General features: G+C 53.3%; 7 protein-coding genes across 7 annotated transcripts; 3 read left to right on the top strand and 4 right to left on the bottom strand.

The window, feature by feature from the left end:
• Positions 1-426: 426 nt before the first annotated feature.
• On the top strand, positions 427-3329 carry J4E93_000838 (uncharacterized protein; the record flags this gene model as incomplete). Its single annotated transcript, XM_049338795.1, has 3 exons — positions 427-697; positions 769-3145; positions 3203-3329. 3 exons carry the CDS (start codon positions 427-429, stop codon positions 3327-3329), a joined length of 2775 nt encoding a protein of 924 aa, XP_049204680.1.
• Positions 3330-3539: 210 nt separating this feature from the next.
• Positions 3540-4595, bottom strand: J4E93_000837 (uncharacterized protein; the record flags this gene model as incomplete). Its single annotated transcript, XM_049338794.1, has 1 exon — positions 3540-4595. One exon carries the CDS (start codon positions 4593-4595, stop codon positions 3540-3542), a length of 1056 nt encoding a protein of 351 aa, XP_049204679.1.
• An 881-nt stretch (positions 4596-5476) lies between these two features.
• Positions 5477-7046, top strand: J4E93_000836 (uncharacterized protein; the record flags this gene model as incomplete). Its single annotated transcript, XM_049338793.1, has 3 exons — positions 5477-5767; positions 5880-6162; positions 6223-7046. The coding sequence occupies 3 exons, from the start codon at positions 5477-5479 to the stop codon at positions 7044-7046; spliced, it is 1398 nt and encodes a 465-aa protein (XP_049204678.1).
• A 6539-nt stretch (positions 7047-13585) lies between these two features.
• Positions 13586-14392, top strand: J4E93_000835 (uncharacterized protein; the record flags this gene model as incomplete). The annotated part of the gene is made up of 1 exon (XM_049338792.1): positions 13586-14392. The coding sequence occupies one exon, from the start codon at positions 13586-13588 to the stop codon at positions 14390-14392; it is 807 nt and encodes a 268-aa protein (XP_049204677.1).
• Positions 14393-14504: 112 nt separating this feature from the next.
• On the bottom strand, positions 14505-15248 carry J4E93_000834 (uncharacterized protein; the record flags this gene model as incomplete). Its single annotated transcript, XM_049338791.1, has 2 exons — positions 14505-15163; positions 15221-15248. The coding sequence occupies 2 exons, from the start codon at positions 15246-15248 to the stop codon at positions 14505-14507; spliced, it is 687 nt and encodes a 228-aa protein (XP_049204676.1).
• Positions 15249-16513: 1265 nt separating this feature from the next.
• On the bottom strand, positions 16514-20015 carry J4E93_000833 (uncharacterized protein; the record flags this gene model as incomplete). The annotated part of the gene is made up of 3 exons (XM_049338790.1): positions 16514-17372; positions 17423-18985; positions 19033-20015. The coding sequence occupies 3 exons, from the start codon at positions 20013-20015 to the stop codon at positions 16514-16516; spliced, it is 3405 nt and encodes a 1134-aa protein (XP_049204675.1).
• A 1878-nt stretch (positions 20016-21893) lies between these two features.
• J4E93_000832 (uncharacterized protein) lies at positions 21894-22385 on the bottom strand (the record flags this gene model as incomplete). The annotated part of the gene is made up of 3 exons (XM_049338789.1): positions 21894-22168; positions 22225-22309; positions 22359-22385. 3 exons carry the CDS (start codon positions 22383-22385, stop codon positions 21894-21896), a joined length of 387 nt encoding a protein of 128 aa, XP_049204674.1.
• Positions 22386-22663: the final 278 nt, after the last annotated feature.

The raw sequence follows: 22663 nt of genomic DNA, 5'->3' as shown, positions 1-22663 counted from the left end.
CCGAGATGCGCGCAAGGGGTGCGTGCAGACAGCCCACGTAATATATCCACGCCTACGTAAACCACAACGAGGGCTAGTTAAGGGGCCTTTCTGTCCGGAAGCCTGTGGGGAAGACCGGAAACATGGTGCAAATGCCGTGGTTCCGTCTCGAACTCAAACGCTTCGTATTCACATCCCCTCTGCACAGCTGGCCCCTTCTCCGTGCTGCGCCTTGGATGCTGAGGCCCACCCAGGCCCGGAACGGTAAACCTGGCGATCCACGACACGAGTCACGTGAGCACCCGTCGAGTCGCCTTAGTCAGCCACCATCGCAGACCGTTGGCGTAAACAAGCCCGCATCCGCATCAACGCTACTGACATCACACCTTCACCCAACCTACGTCGCATGTAATACCAGCCGAGTCCACGCGTTCTTACGACACTATAATGGCCGACCGCAGAAGTGTGCGGTCCGCAAGCCGGCGCAAAACACCTACTCCACAACCACCGGCCAATGCGCCTGCACAACAATTCGGACGCGCATCGCGAGCGAGAAGTTTGCGCAGCGCCAGTCGCGAAGTAGAAGACTTTATCGACATCCAGAAGCCCACACGTCGAAGCGCGCGACAAGCGAGCGTGACTACGAACGATGGAAGTGAACATGAGGCACCAAAGGCGCGCAACACAAAGCGCAAACCCGCGAAAGAGCTGTTGGGAGGTTAGTAGCCACAGCCCAGTTGCTCGCTTGTGCACTTCCAATCAGCGCAATATTCACTACTGGCTAGACAGAGCTCAGGCTAATTACGTATGCGCCAGACCTCACAGTGGTTGAGGAAATAGATACCGAGATTGCCCTTGAGGAAGACGAAGTCCCAGGTACACCCGCGCGTACCGAGCCTGATGTAACCTTCCGCTCACCGGGCGCCGCATCCGAGATGTCCGGAACCACTGCCATCACCTCCTTCAGCATGATAGAGGCCGAATTCCTGGAGCCCAGATACATCGTCAAACATCTGCGAAAGCTATGCGAGGCTACAGAGGATTTCCTGGGGCACATTGCGCCAGATGATGCGACACAGGCGGATCATTGGCGAAACATACACGAGATGCGAAAACCCGGCTCAGTCTACAGCAAAGATTACCAGGACTTCGAAGACGAACTGAACACGCAGTTGAAGCATTACAAAGGCGAAGAACACAGCTACATACATATCAGAGCAATCCACCGCGCTCTCTTCGGGACAAGTGAGGATGTTACAGCATCACAGAGTGGCCTAGACCTTATCCTCTACCTCACCAATCTACTGGTGTTAGCGAAGCAGATAATGCATTCAGATCGAGATGATAAGAATATCTGGGATGTACTACGACAACTTGATATTTCGTTCCCGACTCAGTTAATGCAGTCGCTCGATCCGGACGCGCAACAGTCAGCTGCAGGAGAAAGTGCGCTATACAATGAGACCTTTGAGCTTGCGCTAGAACTGCGGACACAACTAGCAATACTCGTCCTTCAGAAGTCGGCCGACAACGACACCTTTGATCCCGAAGAAACAATGGAGGAGGTTTTCTTTCGCTCTGACTCGTCACAGTCGGTAGAAATTGGCTCGCCGATCCGTGGATGGGCCACAGCAGCTTTGGGCGGCGACAAATCAGCGCTACCCGAACAATTCGAGGACCAGATTGTGACCCGAGTAGACGCGATCCGAGCCTCTTTCTTCCGGGATGGGCAAGATAGCCAAGCTGTTGACTTGCAACATCTGAGGTCAGGCTTTCCGTGGGAGGCAACCGTCATTCGCCTGTTAGACTGGGTGCGTCTTCGGCACAAGGAACTCAAAACGGCCATTGATAATCTTGGAGGACCAAACACGATCATGCGTAACCTCAAAGAAGCCCTAGAGGAACCTCAGCACGTCACTCAAACAGCGCCATCTGCTCCACGAGAATCATTGCGTAGGAAGCGAACTTCGTTTGGACGAGACAGGCGGCGCAGTAGCCGTAAATTTGACCCAAATGCGAAGGTGGATTTGCGTGCTATTGATGTTTTGAAAGAGAAAGAACGTGATTCGGGTGTACATCTGGGACTCGCGGCTTCTCAGCCTGATCGTGAAGAGACTCTTATTCAGCAACCAGTTGAGGAGGTGGAGAATGAGCAACCGGGAATGGACGAGCAGCCACAAGACGAACAACAGACCATGGTCGGAAGCGACACGGCTTCACAGCAGGAGCATGAGGATATTCCTCAAGCGATCGAAAAAGTGCAGAACGAGCAGCCAAGGACGGAAGACCAACAGGATGATATGCAGGTGGTAGATGAAAGCGACGTCCTGCAGCAGCCCGATGAGGAGCAGTCTGAACAGCAGCAACCCCGACAACAAACGACGGAAGAAAGCCGAATGGAAGAGCCCGAAGAAGCAGTCGAAGAGCAGGTCGAGGCACCCCCAGCATCAGGTCCACCGCAAAGCTCAGCAGCTCTACTAAAAGCTCTGAAAGCCGTTCCAAAGCCGCAGAAAGAGAACCGCCCAGTATCAATATTCGATCGCCAACCGACAGCACAACGCATCGAATTCGGCGACGGCTTCGACAGCACCCAGCCAACACCTGGCCCTTCAAATACAGCCAAAGGAAAGCAACCCGTACTGCCATCCCCACGCAAACGTAAGCGCGTAATCGACATCTCCGACTCTGAATCCGACGAATTCGAAACCGCAGACCGCGGCTTCCGTGCCCCAGAGCGCCGTCGCAATGCGCCCGTCTCAAAGAAACAGCGCACCGCAGAACCCATACCCTCTTCCTCCGCAGCACCAACTAGCCACCAGCCCCCTCCCCGCGCAGAATCCGAACAAGAAGAATCCATCTCCGAAACCTCTGCGCCCTCCATGTCCGAAGAACCGCCCTCGTCAACCTGGCCCGACCAACGACGTCTCGCAAAAGAAAACCGCGCTCTCGAAGTCACCACGCAAGAACGGGCAGCCGAACGCAAAGGCCGCCAGAAGTGGACGGACGACGAGGAAGACGCGCTGATACAGTATATGAATATGTACCGTGGGAAATACTCGAAGATTCTGCAGCATGATCAGGATGATCATGGGCCGAGGAGGTTGATCAATAGGAATCAGGTTAATTTGAAGGATAAGGCTAGGACGATGGCTTTGCATATGATCAGGTATGTTTCCCTGTCTCGAACGGAAGATGATGTGGTCTATGCTAACAGAATTCCTAGATCTGGAGCTGGACTAAGACCAGGATTTGAGATGATCATCCACCCGGGCATGAAGGAAGGCAAAGCTTTGATGGCCGCTGGGTGGGTCATGCATGAAGATGGATCTTGGGAAAGGACTGCTAGATGAACTTTGAAGGCTTGTCCGCTTGGATACGATCTCCAGGACAAAGGCGTTTTTTGGTTGAATATTCTTGATACCCACCGTCGCCATATCGGCGTTTTACTCAATCGTACAGTTGTTAGTTCTCAGACACTTATTTGCCTTGGTTATCAGGCAATGTCCTTCACTTCACAACTTCTCCCTCTCTGTCTGTCTGTCTATGAATGATTGAGACCATCAAATCATCTCCCTCCACCTAACCCCCCACTCCCCCTTCGCAAAACTACTCTCAACAACCACGCCCTTCATAACAGCCTCACACTTCTTCTTCTCACTCTCCCCTTCAACCGCAAACCCAAACGCACACCCCCTCCTCGCAGCCTTCCTCACCATCTCCCTCTCATCCGCTTTCCGCTGCCCCTCCCTCCGCTTCAACTTCATCTCGTCGGTCTCCTCGATGCGTTCAGCCCAGCCTTTTTCTCCGCCCACGCTGCCATTGACATCGTTTTGCGCTTGGGGCGGGCGCACTTTACCGCCGCCGTAGCCGTATTCTACGGTGTCGGGGAGGGCGGAGGGGTCTGCGTCTGCGTCTGTAGAAGAGGCTGTTTTGGTGGGTTCGAGGACTATGCCGCCTTCGGCTTCGGCGTCGGAATCTGATACGCTTTCCTCGTCGCTGGTGTAGTCTTGTGGGGGTTGCTGTGGTACAGATGCTGATGATGCGTCTGTCGTGCCTGTAGCAGGTGTACTGGATGCAGGTTGATCGACCATATCCACGCTCTTCCAATCCTCGGGCTTCTCGACGACAAACCGCGCTTTACGGTTCTTACGTCGTCCGTATACTTTTTCGGGATCTTTTTCCCGTTGGAAGACTATCTCTTCTACTGTGCCGCATTCGATGATGATTCTAGTTTCCCCTTTGACGGTTTTGGAGGGCTTCTTTTTGTGTTGTTTCTTCTCGCCTTTTCCGAATTTGGTGTCGTCATGTGCATTCTCTGGATCTGCATTGTTCTTGACTGGGTCTGCTCCGGCGTTCTCTTTTAGTGATTCTGGTGACGCGCCGTTGAGGAGGGCGGCGAAGGTGGCTTCGATCTTGCGGTCGGTGGGACCTGGTTTGCTATTTCGGCATCTTGCTGAGCAGTACTTGACTGCCGTTGCGTTTTGCGTTTTGCGGCGCTCGCTGATTACGCGTCCGCAGCTGTGGCAGTAGGGTACTGTGTCGCCGACGGTGAGGTAGAGGGGTGGTGGGGTGACAGCGTGCTTGCTGGGCCGCGACCAAGAGTCCATCCACGACATCTTGCTGAAGTTCTTGGTATTTTGTAGTGATAACGATCGGTATAGCTTATTCAAACGTAAAAGATGGGGTTGGCGTCGTGTGAATGAACGGTAGAAGATTGTCGTGCTTGTGGAGTTGGTAGAGAGGGTACGAGCGCACGACGTCATCGGCTGTTACCTACCTGGTACGCGGGTGTATGCAGGTACGAGGCTATGAACTGTGCCTCAGAAAGGCGTGAACGGGGTGAAGCTTGAATCATGTGCATTTTGCAGCTAAGAGTTGAAGTCTGTAATGACGTACTCGAATTGAAGTTTCCTACCTGTGCACTTGGTGTGGCTGCACGTGTGCTTCCAGCTACTAGAAATGGCCCTTATCATACCCTCCGCCTAATTACTGCGATCGATATATAATAATGGATTACTCAAGCCTACTAAATGCACCGACGTTGGTCAGCGGTATCCCCACAAACCTCCCCAGTCGGTCCTCGGATGTTCCCCATCACGCCTCACGCCAGTTGCCGAGCTTAACATTGCCCCGATCTCGGTAATCAGCACGCATCGCAAGATATACAGTCTCCATTCCGCCGATGAATATGGAGGATATATATGTTCTTCTTCGGCGCTCCACCCTCTGCCGTTATATAGGGGCAGCGGGAGATTTGCATACCTTGGGCTCTATTCTGCGCAGAACTTCAGGTCACGTCTTGCCCAGGGCATAAGGTCCGTTACAAAGCGGACAAATGGAACGTCTATCGCTATCAGCAGCGACTCCAGTGCCCCATTCCCCCTTCGCACAGTCGCCATCCCAACACCATCTCTCCGCTAGACGCCGTCGACCTCTGAGCGTGCGCCATCGCTGTAAGAGGGCGAAGCTGCAGCCAAGACCCAGAACATCCGCATCCATGTCGCCTGCGTTGGACCCCGCGACGGGTGAAACCGGCACCAAAGGATCGCGTGCGCATCCTATAGAGACATCGTCGACCCCGGAACCGGGACGCCCGAGACGGACTACCGCGCAGAGCGACATCCAGGACACAATACAGCACCCGGGCAATGTGCGCATCAACGTCCAGGGGGCCTTTATCGTAGACGAGGAGCAGCCGGGGACGCCCCAGAGCGAGGACTACGAACACGACCCGCACGACATCAGACTGCCGAACCACACTTCGGTAGTCAGCCATGTAGCCGTCGATGTGAGTGTACCTGCGTGGTCGTGTGCTTGATTGGTTGTGGCACGCGACCATTCACAGCGACCAGCCCCTTGCAGAGTCATAGCAGCATGCTAATCCGTCGTGCGCATCGCAGATAGGAGGCTCTCTAGCCAAACTTGTATACTTCTCGCGCGAACCGGGCGACGATGCGATCGGCGGACGTCTAAACTTCTTCAAGTTCGAGACAGACCGGATAGATGCGTGCATAGAGTTCATGCGCAAGCTCCAGGCTGATCAGAAGCACGACAATGGATCCAGGTCCCCGGACCTGTGTATCATGGCGACTGGAGGTGGTGCGTTCAAGTACCACGACAAGATAAAGCAGGCGCTGGATGTAGAAGTCATACGGGAAGACGAGATGGAATGCTTGATCATAGGTAAGGACACAGGATTGTCTATGGACAGAGAACCAGCATGCTAACTTCGACGCTTTACAGGCCTCGACTTCTTCATCAACGAGATACCAAATGAAGTCTTCACGTACAGCGAAGACAGCCCCATGACCTTCATGCCACACCCTCCCGACCCACCGAACATCTACCCCTACCTCCTCGTCAACATCGGCTCCGGTGTATCCATGATCAAAGTCTCAGGACCAAGGCAATACGAGCGCATAGGCGGAACATCACTAGGAGGAGGAACACTCTGGGGACTCCTATCGCTGCTCACCGGCGCACGCAGCTTCGACGACATGCTGCGACTTGCGGAGAACGGCGACAACTCCACGGTCGATTTACTCGTTGGAGATATCTACGGACAGGCGTACAACAAGATCGGGCTCAAGAGCACACATATCGCATCATCGTTTGGCAAGGTCTACAAGATGAAGCGCGCAGCGGAACGGGAAGCGGAAGATGGATGCAACGGCGATCTCAAGCGCCGAGAAGAAGCAGAGCACGTTGAAGGCTCGGCAGAACTCTCCCACGACCCTGGTTCCTTCCGGCCAGAAGATATGGCGCGATCCCTCCTCTACGCTGTGTCAAACAACATCGGCCAGTTGGCGCATCTACACGCTGAGAAACATGGGTTGCCTAGGATATACTTTGGAGGTTCTTTCATCGGCGGACATTCGCAGACTATGAATACGCTGTCGTATGCTATCCGTTTCTGGTCGAAGGATACGCGGCAAGCGTACTTCTTGAGGCATGAGGGATATCTGGGCGCTGTGGGTGCGTTCTTGAAAAGGCAGCCGAGGAACTGGGGAAGGAGGGAGAGTGGCGCGGGGTCTGTTAGACCTACTTCGGTTTCTTCGCGCGCTTGAGATCCGGCGACAAAGGATCTTGTCTCGGAAGGTTGACATAGTCGATGTCTTGTGATCTTGACCTTTTTGGGTGGTGGCTCGCATATAGAAGCAGCGTTCTTGTTGTAACATTGTTAATATCATTATTGATCTATTCAGCCTGGCGGCGCCGTACTCGATTGACTGTTTCCTAGATCCCCGCTTACGAAGACTATGAGGACCGCTGCATATTTGTACGCTTCTCCATCGGCCCAAGATCTCAACGCTTCCCTGAATGGTACGCGCACTCGTCTTATCGGTTGTACGCTAGGTTTGGACGATCGTGATCACTCGCAACGAAGAACGCATGGGAAGCATATCTTGATATCGCGCGTATCCGTGGTCCAGTATCACTTCTGTGCTTCGGCACATATTCAAAGGCAGTTCAATATGGCAGTCACACTCGAAAGTTGCAGCAGACTGAGCAGGCACTGGTGCTACCGAAATGCTGGTGATACTTGACCGGTCAACGGATCGGGCCATCCTGTAACCGTGCTGTTGTGCACAAAGCCAAGTCTAACCACATAACCGCCACCGCCGAATTTTATCCTGAAGAACAATCTCCTCGGATTGAGTAATTATACAGCATGAAATACTACGACGACAATGACTACATATGCGCCTCTCCTGAACTCACTCCATTCCAACCTGATCTGAGAGGTTGTCCTCCATTGTCGTTCCCACCTTCATGGCTATTTCAAGAAATTTGCGAGACCCCTCCGGTAGATGCTTCATTCAGTTAAACTTTACCAGAACTAACATTGAAGTAGAGTTTAGTTCAAATTGAACGCTCTGGCGATGGTCTAAAGTCCCGAAGGAAGCTGCACAAGTTGTATCACATTCATGCTCAGCAAAGTGAATGGCAGTCCATGGAGACTGTGCTGCTTCACCAAATGGTTCCTCCAGATCCACGATCCACATTGTCGCTTGATACCCGTGATGTACTAGGAAATGTTCGTGATGACGGGTCATTATCTGACGGCGGAGACTCGACAAACTCAGGTTCTCCTCCCATGAGCGATGCCAATCTCTGGAGAATGCAGGACATACCACTACCGCCATTGCCTTCCTTTGAAGTGCGATCAAGACTGCAAAAGTATCCTCCAAATCTGTCGATTAAGTCACATAGACCGAAGAAGAGTCGTTCAGGTTTACCTATTACCATTCACAGAGAAGGCATTTCCGCCACCGTGTTATCATGCGCGAACACTAGTGCGGATGTCAACGTTATCTCAGACGAAGTGGCAAGAAAAATAGGGCTTTCCAGAGCCGATGAAATACCAGAGAGGAAGGAGTTTGTTTTGGCTGATGGGAAAATCGTAGAAGCTTCCGGCCGCCTCGATCTAACTTGTTCATTCGGCATTGAAACCAAATCATTGGTCATGACGACATGCACCTTTTACGTCGTTCCCAGAAGTGCAACACCTGTCATGATAGGGTTGGGCTTCCTGGTACAGACAAGAATAATTACCGAGCAGAGAGAGAGACTCTTGCGGGTGCCAACGTCAGCTTTCCAGGCTCTCTCCCTGCGCTCTACGGACAGATCGAAGCAGCTTCTGACCTGCGAGCTGAACCACGTTAAGACATTAGCGACACCTGGGCTCAGGTCGGAAGTCGACATGATCTCGCCATCATTCGTGTCCGAGCGCAGTCTCAGGATATGTCCCGGTGAGGATACGATCGAACTAGCGGATGGTAGTATAGTAGTCACTTCGGGATACGTATATGCCAAACTGTCCATCGCATCCATCCGCGCGTTAGGTCCAGGCTCCCGTGTAGAGAGCAGCATCAAAATCAAGTTTGCATTGGCAAAAGACCTACGTCACGACATCCTCGTAAGCCGGGATTCGTTGGAGGGGCTTGGAATATTTAAGAGACGGCAAGATGCTCTTATACCCGCACCTCTCGACTGTAGACCATTAGGGTTAAACCGAAGGCGGCGGCGCGAAGCTAAAAGACACACTATCTCTGGTATTACTCAAGACATCGAAGCAGCCAGATCCAGGAATTGGGACGACGGTGAGTATACGAGTCCATCCATACGAGCATATTACGTCAAAAACCTCACTGACAATGCTACAGGAGATACAAGGACATCTCTCGACACTTCTATCATAGGTCAGCGTGAAAAGGGTCGCAGAGAAAGCGAAGTTGCTACGATCGCGCGTCTACCGTGGGACGCAAGACAAGCTGCTATAGAAACTGAAGCAACCAGGCAAGATACTTATGCGCGCGAACTCTACTTCAGTTCCGGACCCGATCCGTTGGCGTGTGAACATCCAGGCTGCGACGCAGAACCCATGTGGACACAGCAACTGCTTGAGTATGTGCCTCAACCAATGCCAGTGACCTGTGCTAACAAATACAGCTCGCACATGAAAACTCACTACCTGCGGCAACTACACTACTGTCCAGTCTCTAGCTGTTCGAGAAGTGAAGGAGGTGAGGGGTTCAAGAGGAAGGTCGAGATGATACGCCATGGTATTGTTCATCAAAGTCTGGCATATGCGTGTCCATTCTGTTCCGTGGCATATCTACGACCTGACAGTCTTGCGCAGTAAGTCAGAGATAAGACTACGATGTATCTGCACCAATGATACATTACTGACTTCTCTCTTCTCTTTAGGCATGTCCGCGTCGACCACGTGCACATGAGATCGAACAACCCCGAACTCCTTGCGGCATTAGCGCATCGTTCAGAGAGGAGAGGCCGTGGGCGTGGAAGCAAAGCAATTAGGTTTCACAAATAATGCCACTGACTGTGATTATCAGTCAAGGCAGAATATGTGATATGTCCCACAAAGAACAAAATTCCGTGAGGCATTCCACCAAACTTCTCAGCCTTACGCCAGCTGAGGTACTGCGGTCATAGCCTCCGCCACAAGTCTTGGCTGCATATGAAGAGAGGCATAACGGCAAGCAGACCTTTTGGTTGGACAGCGACGCGGGGCACGTTCTGGCCCCAGTAAATTCCCATGCCGCTCAGAGCATGCCTCTCGAGTGATCCGACATATAAGGTCCGCGTGGTAGCCTTTTCCTGCTGCTCCACAACCACTTTCACAGCGGCCTTGGGCCGTCTGTTGAAAGGTTTGCAGACTCCTGTTATCTATCATTATCATTCATATCTTAATTCCAAGTGCAGTCGAACTCACATTCTTCCCGCAGCCGCACCGCCGGGTGTTTGGCTTTGCGGTAAACCTTATTGCTACTTAAACACCAAAAGTGTCGGCGAAGGCCTTCACTGTCTTCGCCTTATTTTTATTTGCTACGTCTTTCACGGATTTCACGGATTTGCAGGATGCGGATGCATACGCAGTGACGGATACGAACTCTAACGACTTTAACGACTTTCCCCCTCACTTAGATACAGCCACTGGCCAATATTTCTCACCATTCGCTTTCGAATACGACGTCAACCCGATCATACATCGCCCTTACCTCAAATCCTCGCAGCACACGCAAGCTCCCCACCATGAATACAGGCTGTCAAAGGGCCCATCTCCAGTCATGACCCTTACCCAAGACATCGATTCTGTCTCATCTGCACCTTCCACCCCGCTGGCGCCGCCTGATGACACGCCGGTCAACCGGTCGGAATCCCCAGCAAGTAGTCTTTCGGCAAATTCATCAGCGCGTCTCTCCACCATTAGTTCCATCGAACGATCTGAAAGACTGGATGTTGTTTGTTGTCTCTGCGAGGAACGATTCCACCGCCATTGCGACTTGAAGTAAGTGAAAGTCCACCATCTAGTCTACACACTCAACTTACAGTAATACAGCAAACATACCAATCGTATCCACAATAAACGCGCGAAGTGCCCGTACGAGAGTTGCACGCAAAAGCCTTTCGGGTTTGAAGCCGACCTACAGCGACACATCCAAGCAAAGCACAGTACGGAAGGGAAAGTTGAGGTCGAGTGTATGGTGCACGGTTGTATGGAGAAGTTCTCAAGAAAAGACAACATGCTGAGACACATGAGGAAAAGACACCCAGGGGACTTGCTGTGAGATGGGAGTGGGAAGATGGTATGACGTCGATACCGAACAGCTGAATGAGAAGCCCATTTTGAATTTGCGTTGTGTCCGTGGCTTACTCAAGACTATGACCAATTCTTCGGCTACATGAAGCTCGGTATCACATTGCGCGAGCTCAAAACCAAGTTGAGCTTGTGGATATACTCGAGCTCGCCCTCTACCCCGAGGTCATGTTGGATCCACGCTGTCTGAACCAAGCCTTTCGCCTCCAGTAAGCTATTCAAGTGAGGGCCCTGTTCCAGTCTCGTAAAGAAGTCAAGCATGACCATCCGCTCTTCGTCTGTGTGAATCTCGCAGCCGACGATGAAAACAGCGAACGATGGCGGATATGTGTTCAGGCTGGCAATTATGGAGACTGCATCTTTTTTCCAGCTTTCTAGCCTGTTGGAATCGCCTGAGAAGTTTCGAGACACACGCTCGAGGTATATCAGGCCAGCTAGTCGGGTTAACTCTAGACAGCGAGACTGATCGTCGTCTTCTCCCCCCTTCTCAATAACGGAGTCAACATCGCTCAGTCGAACCTTGAGATCATCCAGGGACTGTTGATATTCTACCGAATGATAGTGCGGGTCAAAAGCGTACAGCCGTGTATCTAAGACGTCGGCGAGAAGCTGAACCACAGGATGAACATATGTTGAGATTGCAGCCATCTTCTTTGCAACCAGTGTGCGAGCAATTCGATACTGCATGACACAATGGGGGCTAGCCCCGTTGATACCAAGCTCTTGCGAAGTTGCTCGAATCGTATAGGTGCGCCAATGTCGGAAGCTAAAGCGCGTAAAGGTGACGAAGTAGTAAAGCCACTCTAGCATGACCGCTGCATCGCTGCCAATGTGGTATGCTTTCTGTTCGACGGTGGGTAGGACATTTGTTGCGCCGCAAAGATGGCCTATCCAGTCGCAGTCGAGATTTGTCTATGATTGTTGCGGTAATCCGTCAGTCTCGTCCTCATCTTTTCCGGAACAGTACTCACTTCTACCAAACACAAAGTCAGGCCAGTGGCAATGTGCTCAATACTGGCATCATGGTCCATTTCAGAGCTTGTGGCAATTATCAGCGCGTCTATAGCCGCGTTCTTTGCACGGGTCGCATGCACAGCATCGTGTCCGCGATGACGCGAGGCCAGTGCGACAACCGATAGCAGTAAAGCCTTTGACGCTTTTGATCGTCCGGATAAGGCCATGCGCAATAATAGCCGTCCAATGCCTGCTTTTTCACGGCCCAGGGTTGGTAGGATACCAATCATCACGTTCTCAACTGCGACTAGTTAATATCGAAACAGTCATCCCCCATAAGAGGACATACAGTACTGTATTAGATCCGCATCGCTAGCAGTGATCGCGTTCGGTACCGGGACCATGGTCTGGGTAAGCCTGGGCAATGCGAGCCTATACCTCTCAACATGCTCGCTTTTTACTAATCACACGTCAAGTTGTGTCAACAGCATGCTTGGAGACGCCGTACCTCCGCCTTTAGCATCTCTAGCAAGGATATGGAGGAGCACATCGGTCTGCGACACATTGACCCATCGCTCAGTTCTCTGTCGGCTTATCGTGCGCTGCGTCCCCGAACATGCAGACGCTGGCAGAGACCTCTCTTGTTGATCGTTTTGAGGCCATATGAGACGAATGCCATAACCACCGCATACTCGCTTGGTCTTCAAACACTTGATGCACGCAGGAACAGTGCGGTCACACGAGACCTTGCGATCTACGGAGGATGTTAACAAGTCAAATTCCCCATGACTTCACGAGATCAAGCACTACCTTTGCATGTCCAACACCCCTTCGTCGCAGTCATCCTAGATTAGTATCGCGTGGAGCTCGGGACAGACAAAGGCGTGCACTTTCAGTAAGTGCTGCAAAGAGATCGCAACGCCGCATATTAGAAATCAAGAGTTCACGAGAGATACATGCAAGCGAACAGCAGGGCGCTGGAAATGCTAGGCGGGAGTTACAGGTGGGAGATGGCCCAGCCCGTGGAGGCCCTAAGACGCCCCGCCCCGCAGTTATCAACGAATCACGCGCGATTGACTAACGCCGCGCCATACCCAAAATGGACGTGAAGCAACTATCTGCGAGCTCTTTTGTCAGCCTCGTGTACCGCCAAGCATAGATCGTCAAACGATCTCCTGCAAGCCACAGGCACGATCCTTCTGGCACATCCATTGCGGCAAGCTTAGTAGACCGCATATGCCTTCAAACAGAACTGTAGTCAAAATCCGCGAGCTCAGTGTTGTTGCTTACGAAGCCATGATGGTAGGAACGCTCTTGCCGCTCAAATACGGAGGAATGGCATCGCCTCGTAGAGTTGGTATAAAGGAGCTTGCTCGGCCTCTATAGTATCAGCATCAACTCACATCTCAGTACCAAACACTCCAGTCTAGAAGACACTTAATCATAAGATAATCAATCCTCACCCTTCACTATCCGATCCTCGATCCCCAAGACACCTCATTCTTCAGCATTCTTAACCACCAAATCAAAATGCCTTCCTACCTCATCACCGGAGCCTCCCGAGGAATTGGCCTCGCCTTCCTCGACAACATCTCCAGCAACCCCAACAACGTCGTCATCGGCCTTGTCCGCAACGTAGCTGCCTCCGAAGCCAAGGTCGCCTCTTGGAACAGAAGCAACATCCACTTCGTTCAGGGCGATCTCGAGAACTACGAGTCGCTCAAGAGCGCCGCCGCTGCTACAGCCAAAATCACCGGTGGAAGCCTTGACTACCTAATCGCAAATGCCGGTCTGGTGGAGGGAGGCTTCGACTCTTTCTCCATTCTCGGAAATGACCCGGAGAAACTCACAGCCAGTCTCACTCGCCAGTTCAACGTCAATGTCACAGGCAACATCCACCTCTTCAACCTTTTCATGCCGCTCATTCTCAAGGGACCTGTCAAAAAGGTCGTCACCATCTCAAGTGGTATGGGCGACATGGAGCTAGTGCGCAGGTACAACATTTCCGAGGACGCACCCTACTCCATCAGCAAAGCGGCAGTCAGCATGGCGGTTGCGAAGTTTAGCGCTGAATACGCCAAAGACGGAGTCTTGTTCTTGGCCATGTCTCCTGGGGTTGTGGGCACGGATGTCTACGCCGATCTTTCGGAAGAAGACCAGCAAAAGCTTGGAATCATGTCGCAGAAGTTTGCGGCATACGCACCCGACTTCAAGGGCCCCATTACGCCAGAAGAGTCAGTTAAGGCTGTGCTGAGCATTGTTGAAGCCTCCAGCGTTGCCAGAGGAGATGGTGGTGCTTTCTACTCTCACCTTGGAAAGGGTGAGAAGTGGCTATGAAGGAGACTGGGATAGTGACTGGATGATACTTAGACGGCGCTTAGTCTTGATATTTTCCGTTCAGTAGTTTAATATATACATTGAAGTTCACCCTATTGTCTGACTGGTGATTCTACAAGCACCTCCCCGGAATGCTCGCAGTAGCATTCTTAACAAACCCATTCAAGAACCCACCCCCACCACACTGCACACCCTTAACAAAAGCTTTCGCAACAGCATCCGAGCCAGCTGGACTAGGATGCGTGTGATCCACCGGGAAGAAAGCATCCACCTTTGTCTTACCCAGCGTCTTGAAGATATCCGCCGTGTACGCTCCATGATCCACATACATGGCATTGCTTCCCAGCGCCTTCGCCACATCCCTTGCATAACCCACGAACCTCCCACCATCCGTATACGAGAAACTGCCACCCTCCCACGGATTGTTAGGAGTTTGACTGCTCACGATAACCTTGGCGCCCTTGGCAATGAGCTTCTTGCCCGCCTCGGTAAGGTAGTAAGGAAACGTGTGAACGGTGACAGCTTGCCCGTTATACGTAGACTGGCACGTCTCAGATCCGGTACCAGGGCAAACTGAACGGCCGTTGTCGCCGCTTCCGAGGCCGCCGCCGTCGTTGTGACCGAATTCCATGATTACGATGTCGTTGGGTTTTACGAGGTTGGCGATTTCGTCGAAGCGGCCTTCGACGGTGTAGGAGCGGGAGCTGCGGCCGCCGATGGCTTTGTTGACGACGGGGAGGGTGAGCGAGTTGGGAAGGAAGACGCCCCAGCCTGAGTGGAACTTTGTTAGTAAGGGGTTCTTGTGTGGGGATGGGTGATGAATTGTACCTGTAGTTGCACCACTTGCTCTCGCCATTGTCGAGTCCCCAGCTAGATACACGGTCTGCGCACGCTTCTCGACATGACCGCTTGGAGCAGCCAACACTGTAGCCGCCAGCGCAGCCACCGATAGTAGACTTGAGGAATGCATGACGAAGAACACGATACTCTTCCGATCTCAAAACAAAAGTCTCAAAAGCGCTGAACCCAAAACCACCGTCCAAACACCCTACTATAACCCCCAACCACCACCAACCCTCACCTTCCCCATCCGTCCTCCTGTCAACTAATCTTCCGTAAGCCCCATCTCAACCTACTATACAAAAGCAACGAAGTACTACCGCGATCGACCCTGAAACACACCGAGTCCAGGCTAATTCCCCCAGATTATATTATCTAGAAGCCCTAAACTGCGGGGACACAGCCGGAAGCGGGACCCCTTCCTACAAATAGAACAAACATGTCAGGTCTCATGGTGACGGGAGCCGGCACTTGCGGACGTTAGTAATGGACGGTTTGGCGTAGATTGTTCCACCGGGGAAATACGTGGCTGGGCGCGGATGAATTAGAGCCGAGGGGTCAGACCCGACGACGGGAGTGTCGCGTGGCGGCGTGATGGTTGCAGTTGTGGAGGCTGCATTATACTTCCGCTCGTGCGAAGGGTTCTAGCGAGTTGATGGTGTAGGTGATGATGTGAGGATGGGTAGATCATGCTGGGCATGCATGTTACACATCGCGCTAGCGCTATGCGGGATATCTCTTTCCGAGATGTCCGCCTTGAGACTAGCACATCGTGTATGGTCACACAGACTTCGAAAGAAACATCCGTTGAAGCGCAGACATAGTAATGCAAAAGACGATATGATTCATGTATCTAATGTTCGGCCCATGAGGGGGTGGATGCCGTACTACAGACTCCGCGCCCCGGCAACCTAAAGTGTATAATATCCCATTAAACTTTGCTCGACACGCCCACGCCAAGAGAGAAAAATCAAGACACCAAAGAGGACAAAAAAAAAGTATCAAAAGTGGGGGCAATGCAAGAAGCGCACTGCCATGCATGCCAGATGTGGTGTAAACAAGAGAATGATGTGCTCGATGTTGTGGAAGAACGCCGTCGGGGGATGCTCGCGTCGAGTGTCCATATGCAATCGTCAAGGTATGTGTGCTGAAGGAATGCTGAATGGGTATCGAGCCGGCCGAATGGTGTTGAAACATGACTGACGTGGGAATGCCAGTCGAAATATATACGAGATCCTGAAGTGAATGTTGTTTGCCGCTATGGCCTGCTTCCCCTATGGCTTAGCCAGGTCGTCTAAACGCTTCGACGTTCAACGTGGGTGTCTCGACTTGTCGGTTCGTCGGCACGCCTTCGTTCTTTCTCCTATCGAAGAAGTTCTGGCACTCGTGGCTGACAAAGGTCCATTCTGCGAGAGCACGACCTGCGTAGGTACTTGATGTTACAGCAGCGCCAGTTGGAGGGGTACTGAGGACGGGTTCCGTGTTAATACCCCTTGCTTGTAAAAGATTGTGTGCTGGAGCCGGAAGTTTCGGAGGTTGGAGGCGCATGTTATGGTACGTGCCGAAGCGCTTGTCAACCCATTCTAGAGAGAAGCGGAAGTTGTAGGTTCGATGAGTCGAAGGTGGCGATACTGGCGCAGGCACAGGGGGCTCTGAAACCGCAGATGCAGTGGTAGAGAGTGCGTCGGTTGACGAGTTAGCAGACGACGTCTTGCTGCCATTCTCCTTATCTTTGATCGATGCCGCAGGGCTCTTGGCTTTCGCAGTCTGCTTGGAGCCTCCGCCGATGAGACTTCGCAGGATGTTCCACTTGCCCTTGCCGGGGTCTTCATCAGGGAAGTCGCTTGAATCCGCGGACAGGGCGGACGCAGGCCGAATCTCCGCTTCGGGTATGGTGGTGCTGGCAGGAGTTGGCTTTCGCTGATGGGGGTTTTGAACCACACCGTCGAACGAAAGGAAAGGGCCGTTGTTGGCCACAATAGGATTATCATTACGGATGATAAGGAAACGTCGGCCTGGTGCAGGGTTGCACGCCTGGGTCGATGGGTATACGATCTGCTTACGCTCAGCTTCTTCTTGAAGCCAAAGGTAGTGAGACCAAATGGACCGGAGGCGGTCGCTCAAAGCCTTCTTAATGGCTCTGTTCATCATTAGCATGTGTCATCATTTTCAGGCCTCAGGGATACGTACACCTCAGTATCGGTCTCGTTTCCGTCATAGCGCGCAACCCGCCAGCAGATCAAACGCATAAAGTAAGATCGTACCATAGGACACCAATGGTTGAATCGGCTCTCGAAGAAGGCTGGTTCCAGGAGAAAGTCAAGGCATAGCCCAGCCTTTCTTCGCTCGTCCATAACCAGTGTACACCAGCTGCTATAAAGGAAGGCGTACAACTTGATCTCGGTGGCTGTGTTGTGACTGGCGGCCATTGCCTTGAAGACGGTAAGCCAGAATGGCCAGTCCATTACAGCGTGTTGGTCACTGTCGTGCTGTTCATAGCGGACCATGATGATCAGAGCCTCCTCAAGAAAGTCACAGAGTGTGTAACAAGCACTGTTGTCGTATATCGAGATCTTGCGTGCCTGCGCCTGTAGGAGCCGAGCAAAACTGTCGGCGAACATGCGCCTGGCGATGTGAAGATGCGAATTCCTTTCAGAGAGGAAATCCCGGATTAGCATTATAAGTCGATTCTCTTGCATCATCCTCGTCGCATTTGCAGGTGGAATAGCGATACTCGAGGCGGAAGCATCGGGTTCTAGAACGTCATCAAAGGTGATGTTTGCCGCGGTCGATGGATCTTCCTGCTGTTGTGGGGTAGCATTTCTGTTGATGGTCGCATCGAGGTTGACCAGAATTTGGGCATGCACCATGATGAGTCCTGGCACGCAGATGCGCTCCGCTTTGCTGGGCTCGACAGGTAGGAAATCGCTAACGAGGATATGGAAATGCTTGACAAAAACATAGAAAAGGTCGCTCTCAGCACCAGACCAGCGCTTTGTCCAAAGGCCGTACCAGTCGAGGTTCGCCATAGCGAGCGGGGGCAACACAGGCTTGTGTAATTGGCGCAGGAGTCGGTTGAGCGAAAGCAGCTTCAGCGAGTGGAGCATGGGAGGGAAAGCAGCCACAACTCGATCAGAAACAGCATCCAACCGATCAAGCTTAGATACGCCAGATTCCTCCATGACGCGCTTCATCATGTCTAGAGAGGGACCCCACAGGCGTACTAGAACGTCGGCCACGCCTGGACAGAAGCAAAAGGCGTACGCGCACGTCTTTCCGCAAAAGGTGACCAGACTAGCTGCGGCGTTCCTCAACGACATCTTTTCTACAACAAAGGCCATCTGAGATTGTAGATTCTGTGTAAAAATGTTCCGAACGTTGTGGTAAACCGATTCGGCAAGGAAGTCGGAGTTGGCAGAAGCGTTGGAGCTGGTGGTAGATGCAGACAGTGTCTCTACGCGGTCGGCAAGAGCACAGAAAGGAGACGGATACAGTCTCCATTCAGGCCTCTCCATGACTGCGGCAATACCCTCCAGAATGACAGGACGATCTGTTCCAGAGATGGACTGATTGTTCCGTCCTGCGACGAGCTCCAAGAGGCCGGTCCACCATCCATTGAGGATGTTCACTCGCCGGTCAAGGTCTTCGGGCCTGAGCTTGTGGTTCGAGGGATGTGAGGAATACTGTCGGAGGAAGGGTAGTAGGGCGGTGCGGACGACGTTTGCTTTGAGGGAACTGGACTTGGATTGGAACCTGTCTTCTGTTAGCTCTGAATTGAATGCGGGAAGAGGGATTCTTACTTGCGCAGATCCCCGTCCAAGGTTCTGAATGCAGTCCATAGCTCGTCTTTCTTGCGGGGCTCCGTCTTGATTCCCTTGAGCTTCTCCGCAGATACGTTGCGTGGTAGGGGTGGAACAATGTGGGTCGGGCTGACTGGGTTGTGGTTCTGCGGGTAGTGGGGAAGCTTTTCTGTCGAGAAGGATTTCGGGACGGACGGCAGGTTGGAAGCGCTGCTCGACGCGGCAAATAGACCACTGAGACGCTTGTTCTTCTTGGCAACGGGCGCTGGCTGTTGAATCTCTTCCTTCACCGTGTCCCTGGCTTCAGACTCCTCTGAGATCCTGTCTGTAGTCGTGATTGTGGTTGTGAGCGTTTTCCGCTTGGCCGCCTCGGTAGTAGGCTGGGTCTGGTCGCCGAGACTCTTCTTCTTGAGCTTCTTTTCCTTGACCGGCGAAAGAGACTCACGCGGCTGCTCCTTCACAATCCACGACTTCCTCCGCAGGTTGGTCAGGGACCGTGAAGGGGAGCCAGCGGGCGAGTCTGATTGCTTCACAGCGTCGGTCCGGCCACGTTCGGCCTTGCGGTCGGTCTTGCGTTCAGCGGATGGCTCTCTGCTCCTGCTGGAGAAAGGGAGGAATCGCGAGGAGCGACGCGAGAGGTTGTTGGGCCTGAGTTGCGGCATTTCCACGCCAGGGAGTTCGGGGGCCTCTTCTGAGGAGGGACTCGAGCCACCCGAGTGGCTTTCAGACGTGCGCTCTTCGCTCTTGCCGGTTTCGACATCGTCGTCAGAGCCTCCCCTCAATTCCACCACGGGGGGCTCGTGGTCCAGATCCTTGACCTGGGGGAAGTACGTGTACGAGGCGGCCTTGGGGAGCTGGGCGCGCTCCGTGTGGCTGGGGGGCTGTGGACCCGGGCCAACCTCTGAGGCGGCTCTGCTCCTGCCTCGAATGGCATTCGCGAGGGAGTAGTGGCCGCGAGGAGCCGAAGCAACGGCGATGGGCATGGCGACGGGTGGGTTGGACGTGGGCGAGGCAGCAGGAAACAGCCGGGGATTCGTAAAGTTTGACGTGTTCCAGAAAGTTTACGGGCTCATGGCGGTGAATTGGGACGGTTGCGGCGTTGTGGTGCTGTCAGGCGGGCCGTTGTGCAGCAGGCAGTGAACGGGCAAAGGTGCAGTATACTCCAGCCGGGCGCGCGAAGACGTCACAAGTGAGGCTGTGGTACCGGAAGCGAACGGCAGCCGCTCAGAGGACGCGGGGGAGAGCAAAGCGAGTGGAATCTGCTGCGACAGGATCGGGCAGTAAGTTCAGTAGCGACTGGCAGGCCTTGGGTTAGAGATTCCGCGCTCACTGACGCCGCTGGGGGCAGGTTGAGGGCTATTACTTTGACGCTTTCGCAAGCGGACGAACTGGGGCTAGCAGGGGTCGTCGCCTGCGCAGATCGCGTCGGAGCGATAATAATTCTATATTAAAAACGGGCGTATTCTTGGTATCATTTGCCTTTCGTCTACTGACCCGCGCCGCGCCGTTTCTTTACATTTCCACGCTGCGACGAGTACGAGCTTTAGCCCGCCACCCACCGCCAGCATGACGCCTTTCGGATCGTCGCAGCTGGCATGCCTGCCTGTGTGACGGTGCTGCGCATCTGATGCAGCGACACGGTCGGGGCAAGATGCGTCTGCTGCGCGGTGGGCCCCCGGCGAACCAACTTGTTTTTTCGCGACGTGAACTGTGAACACTGCAATCTCTCGCTGCCGTAATCTCCTGGCCGGTCCCTAGACATACCGCAGACCCCAGTAGCTTACCGCCTCGTATAACGGCTCAACTCCCTTCACTTATCCTGACGTACTGCTTTCTACTCGGCAGTATGAGACCAGTACGGTTGACTACTGTGGACAGGTGCTAGTGCCTCAGGGTAAACCTCTCAACCGAAAAAAGTCCATGGCACGCATGGCACTAGGACGTCGGTATGCAAAGCCGCAGATGCAGATGGTGCGATAGGCGACCGACCGTGCCTGCAGCTACTGGGGCAGACTCCAATTGCGAGGCTCCTTCTGACCCACGCGTATCCTGTGCTTTGTCCGAAGTTCCGAACCGTGAGCATTGTCGGAACGGGACATGCCAGCCTGACGACTACTGTGTAGTGCACAGCTGAGTGCGCAGCCCGGCTTATCTGAGGGGCCACGGTCGCTGCAGTCGCGTGTGCATGTGTGTAGCGATCATCATTGCGCGTGTGCCTGTCGGAACAGCGTGCATCAAGCCGGTCAGAATGCGACGCATCGTGTGTGAATGTCCTCTGAGGTAGGCATAGATGCGACATTCAGTCTCTCGTTACAGCCTGGCACGTAAAAGCAATCGGGCTGCTGTCAGAACCTCATGACGATCCTGGCACCCCACAAATCCCTCAATCCCTAACCCCTCGAGCACCCCTCTCCTGAACGTACGCCAAGTCGTAAGGTATTGCTTCTCAAACAACAATGCACATGCACAAAAAGTACACAGTTCAACAGCTGCGAGCCCCTCTTAGTTCCCAGAGCAGCAGCCCGAGCACGGATGTCAGACCCTGAGAAGGCTAGTTGTAGAACTCCCACGTCTCATGTACTTGTAGATCACGGTCCGCAACGAGTCAAAAAGAATCATATCCGCGAGGAGCTTAGTTTACCTTGTTGAGACGAAGACAGTGGTTTCGACGCAAAGCACTCTCTCAACTAAGCTTAGCATCGATAGTCATAACTTTATCTGCTCATGTACCCCCACGTTCATAGTCACATCACGTGATTCACATATTCCCGAACAGAGCTCCTGTTGGCTTCATCGCTCAATGGTATTGACACAGTCGCTAGTGTTTTGATACATGATCTCCCTCAACCAGCAATGCTCCTCTAATGGGTGGCACCGGCGGTGGTAATGCTCTCATCCTCCTCCTCGAACCAGTCCTCTTGCGGGAGCACGGCATCGTCCTCGCCTTGAGCGCCCTCAACATCAACTGCCTGTGTCTCGTATGACTTCAACTCGTTCGCAATGTCGGTCTCCTCGGGGGAGGCGGGGGCCTTGGGGACGGTGAACTTCTGGACGTGGGCCTCAGCATCGGATGCCTTGACTTCGGGGACCTTGTAGGCCTTGAGCTCGCGGAGGTAAAGGTCCTGCACTAGGTCGGCTACGGCACCAATTGGGTCAGTACTGTCGCGTCTTCAAGCATTCGGGATGAATCACCTGATCGGACGGCCGAGGGAGTGATGAAAGTGCGGCGAGCGACAAAGGCAGGTTGCTGCCGGGCGACGCGGACGAGCGCCTGGCGCTGTGGCGGGTCAGTACGTGTCCAGATTCCACCAGCAGTAGGAGCGTACCGAGGCCCTGATGGATTGCGCGATCATTGTGTAGGTGTAGTGACGTGGGGAAGCTGGCAATGGGAGCTACAGTGAAGGTCGATGTTGGGGAAAAACCGTGGACCGCCGCAGCTTGAGCCGCCGCCCGAAACGGCTTAGCGTCATGCCAAGCCCAGCAATGGCTGCCTGCGCGCCGAACTACAAGTTTGTCGTCGCAGGCTTTCCTTCAGTCTCGCAGCCTGTCTCATACCACCACACTCGCTCATCCTGCTCCAGCCCGGACGCAGCCTACACGTGTGTCGGTCGACCGCGCGCAATAGCTAGAT

The sequence above is a fragment of the Alternaria ventricosa genome, assembly GCF_023758065.1.
Source record: "Alternaria ventricosa strain BMP 2768 chromosome Unknown scaffold_1, whole genome shotgun sequence".
NCBI lineage: Eukaryota > Fungi > Ascomycota > Dothideomycetes > Pleosporales > Pleosporaceae > Alternaria > Alternaria ventricosa.
The sequence above is the reverse complement of the archived record's forward strand: the minus strand, read 5'-3'. Positions and strand labels throughout refer to the sequence as shown.